The 3889-nt window shown below is 42.9% G+C and overlaps 1 protein-coding gene across 2 annotated transcripts; it reads right to left on the reverse strand.

Moving 5' to 3' along the window:
- Positions 1-344: 344 nt before the first annotated feature.
- On the reverse strand, positions 345-3654 carry LOC142899207 (uncharacterized). 2 transcript variants are annotated; one of them, XM_076042695.1, is made up of 7 exons: positions 3477-3654; positions 2612-2734; positions 2274-2437; positions 2064-2172; positions 1620-1710; positions 1004-1183; positions 345-894 (listed from the first exon to the last, which is right to left on the reverse strand). In XM_076042695.1, the coding sequence occupies exons 1-7, from the start codon at positions 3528-3530 to the stop codon at positions 767-769; spliced, it is 849 nt and encodes a 282-aa protein (XP_075898810.1). In that variant the 5' UTR covers positions 3531-3654; the 3' UTR covers positions 345-766. The 2 variants fall into 2 exon arrangements, with proteins under 2 accessions (XP_075898810.1, XP_075898819.1); XM_076042704.1 differs by having other exon boundaries at positions 2274-2415; positions 3477-3646.
- Positions 3655-3889: the final 235 nt, after the last annotated feature.

Genomic DNA, 3889 nt, shown 5'->3' on the forward strand with positions numbered 1-3889 from the left:
GCGTTCGCCTGCTGTAACTACTTCAGAAAAATGCATGTACAAATTATGAAATTTGCTTCAAAATACTGTTGAGCAAAATAATGCTGGATGCAACCCTATAATCAGGAGGGTTGCCTTCTGTTCCCAGAGTACTGTGACCATGTCACATTTCCAAGAAGACCACTGGCAATAACTGATGGGCATCCAACACAGAACTCTGCTATGTTAAAAATGGTTTAATTCTATTGACTCTTGATATACATATATATATATATATATATATATATATATATATATATATATATATATATATATATATATATATATATATATATATATATATATATATATACATATGTAACACTGTGATGTTGATGCAAAGTTCCCAACAAGGCAATCAAATTAGAAACGGAGTATTTTGAGGTAGCTCAAAGTTGGAGACCTCCTTTTTGACTTGCTGTAGTTAACTGGCAAGTTTGGGAGAGAGGGGGTGATAGAATGAGTGCTGCAATGTAAAATCTAACCACTTGATGTCACTGTTTTGTTTTTTCTTTGTTTTTTGTTATTGCAATTTTCCCATCTTTGCACACTGGACCTTAAAGACAAGACACAGCTCTTCCTTCAGTCTGAGGTTCACTGTTTCTGATCTCCTTTTGAATTACCAGTGTAACCAACTACTCACTCCTTGGTTCCCTCTTTGGCAAAACGGTCGACTGTTTTGAGCAATGCTTCAGGTCGTGATTCTTATGTTGCGACCTGAAAATGCAGGTGTCCGTGGTCGGCTTTGTCAGCCTTTCAGCACCTTCTCCTTCAGCAGATCCAGGATGACCTGCCTCTCTTGACTCTCCAGCTCGAACCGTCGCTCCCTCTCTCTCCGCTCCGCCTCTAAACGCTCTCTCTCCAGTGCAATCTTACCTGAGGTGAACACAACAAGAGAAACGCAGTAGATTTCACAGAGAAACTTCTTCTCGTGACATCCATTGTGACCTTTTAGTTAATGCTGCTGACAAAAAAAAAAACGTACTTCTCTGTATTTCAAACTCTTCCCTGCGCAAAGCAAACTCCTCCTCGCGTAGCCGCTGCTCCGCCTCCGAGCGTTTCTCCAGGAAGCTGAGGATCTCAGAGTAGGTCTGGCAGCAGCACTGGCACGGCCGCTTGGCCGTTGGCGCCGATGAAGGCACTCCATCTTGGTCTTCTTCAAGTTCTGCAGTGAAATATATGTATTTTAAAAATATTTACTTCTAATTTTCAGAAGACAACACAACGCCTACAAATTCCCTCAAGGGTGTGCTAGTCATTGATTCAGTCAAAGTTAGTTTGCGAATGTAAGGTAAGTTCTGTACATGTGTTAACTCATAGACGCTCTGTAAATCCAATCACATTTAATTTGCTTTTTAAGTCTTCATATCAGATCAAACAGAGTTTTTTGGCCTGTCTGGCAACCTCACCTGTGGTCTCTGCTGGCTCTATCACTGTGTGGATTAACTACAGTGACTTTTCTGGTCTGTGTAAACAGCAAATGTCTACATCCACAGGTAAGGCCAGAACCAATGAATCTTAAACTTTGTCTTTAAAGCTTCTAACTACTCCAACAGAGCCGAGCACTATGAAGCTCCTATTGAGCACTATTGTGTTCTCACCTGCAGTGGGTGTCTGTGCAATACAGATATTGGGTTTGTCCTGCTCTGGCAGGATTAATTCTTCTATAGCTCGCTTTCTCTGTTCATCCTCCTAGGACAGACAAGTAGGAATCATCACTTTCATTACTGCAAGAAAGTATTTTCCAGTATTTCTTTCATGGGTCATCATGTTACACAAATGTCTATTATTATCTCAAAGCTTGGTGAATGTGCAAGTCACAACTTGTCCACAAGAGCATTTTGGATTTGCTGGACTGTGTATTTGACAAGTTTTAAAGGAGGGAGACCTGAACCCTTCCCCTCAATTCTGTCCACCGAGCAGCCGAGTATCCGCCGAGTAGCCGCCGGAATGAACCTACTCACGTCACTATGGGGTTTATGGCAATAAACAAATCTACCCAAAATATTGAAATATTCCTTTAAAATAGCACCGGTGACACCCACTTGGTACTTGGTGTTCTCTCCACTTGCCAGCAGCCCCTTCTCAGCCTCCAGTTCCAACACCTCATGAAGAAGATCTTCTTTTTGGGCATACAACCGCTCTGTGCCAAACCTGAGTCACCAAAACAAACAAACAAACAAAACACACATTTCATGTTTCTATATGTTCCATAAAAAAAACAATAGATTTTGCTTTGAGGCAGTTCGACCAACCTGCGCAGACTGGGGAAGTCTTGTTTCTTGTAGTAGTCCAACAGCAGCATGGTTCTCTCCCTGCACCTCCTGGCATCCACCTCAAAGTTTTCATCCTGGAGGGTTGCAGTGATAATCTCGCCTACACGGCCCCAAATGCGTCCTGAAGAAGAGCGTGTCCACACCTATCAGTACACATAGTATTATAAAGAATAGCATTAACTCTGATCCAAAGTACAATTTAGATCAGAGTATTTAATGCCTGTTTTCCACATCATATCTATTGGTTTTCCCTTACATCAGGAATTATTGCTGAATTAACACTGTTTATTTTAAGAAAAACATAACTGAAAAATGACCTGGTTCTTTGGAGGCAAAGGGGTTCTGGCCGATAACTTCGCGCAGAAGGATGATGTCATGGCGTGCTGAAAAACGGACCTGGCGCTTTCGTTGCATTGTGGATGAGCCAGCAAGAGAGAACCCTGGAAGACAGTGAGTTTGTAGCAAGAGAGTGAAATAATAACAATCATTTTAACAATCCACCTCACCGTGTGTTGTCAAAACACAATGAGGTGGGAAGAAACACATCAAGTGAAACAAAAATAACAAAGAATTGAGACAAAATTAAATTTGATATGCAGCAGATTGCTTTGAATTATTATTATTATTATTATTATTATTATTATTATTATTATTATTATTATTATTATTATTATCTTAAGAAACAAAGCATTGCATTCTAATCATATGCCCATGGTGGACATCCCCAGAGGTAGTGGGCATGCCCTGACTTTTCAGTAACCATGGGAACCCAGAGTTTTGATTGTACCAAACCCACAAAACAACCTAAGTAAGTCTACAAATATAAACTGTCAGAAAGGAGTCTCGAATTCCAAGACAACGCAGTTTGCTGAAGTTGGCGTGAGGCCTCTGCTGTGGCCCAAAGAACTGACGTGAGGCAGAGGAACGAACGGTGACGACGGACGAGACACACTGCAGCGGTTTCTCAGTAGTTCAAGCAGCCGATAGCTACGACACCACACAGGAGCCTGGACACGACACGGACGGGATGTGGGACACGGGAGAAAAACGCTGCGGCCCCGACAAACAGAAACCTACGCACGTGTGGGTGAAGAAGAATGCGTGTATCGCGAGAAGCGCGAGACGTTTCCGTGGAGTGTTATTACAAGTAAATGCCGGTGCTGGGGCGTTGTTGTCGCTCACCGTTGTTGATCGGCACTTCCACCGCCACCCTTTCCATGGTTCTCTGAGGAGCATCCGGGAACCCGCCTGACGTACACTGCACACGTCCACTCACCAGTACAGGTTTCCCTCTGACGTGTAGCTCAACTTGGCAGAGAACCGCAATCCCGCAAGGCACCAGGCGTCGCTTTGAGCTGCACTTGCTTAAGTTGGCCACAAGATGGAGGCAGAGGACAACTTTCTTTTTCCTGTGACTGGAGAAGCGTTGACTGCCTGTAAGATCGAACTCAACCTGGCGATTCTTTTGCCACCACCAAACTCATGATTGCTGAAGGAGAGGTTAAAGGTTTAGTTGCCAAATCATCTGCAATTTATACTGTAAATAATGTGGCACAATGACACAGTAGCTGCGTCAACATGCTCAGTTGTGTATT

The sequence above is a fragment of the Nelusetta ayraudi genome, unplaced genomic scaffold (assembly GCF_046127955.1).
Source record: "Nelusetta ayraudi isolate G7.1 ecotype Tasmania unplaced genomic scaffold, CSIRO-AGI_Nayr_v1 ptg000004l, whole genome shotgun sequence".
Classification (NCBI taxonomy): domain Eukaryota; kingdom Metazoa; phylum Chordata; class Actinopteri; order Tetraodontiformes; family Monacanthidae; genus Nelusetta; species Nelusetta ayraudi.

What these genes read in the sequence shown, in the direction of transcription:
- LOC142899207 (XM_076042695.1), bottom strand. Translation starts at nt 3,530, where the DNA reads ATGCTCCTCAGAGAACCATGGAAAGGGTGGCGGTGGAAGTGCCGATCA. An exon ending in GGAAGTGCCGATCAACAACG is followed by an intron (nt 2,735 to 3,476) that starts GTGAGCGACAAC and finishes ACTGTCTTCCAG; the next exon opens with GGTTCTCTCTTGCTGGCTCA. An exon ending in CTTTGCCTCCAAAGAACCAG is followed by an intron (nt 2,438 to 2,611) that starts GTCATTTTTCAG and finishes GTGTACTGATAG; the next exon opens with GTGTGGACACGCTCTTCTTC.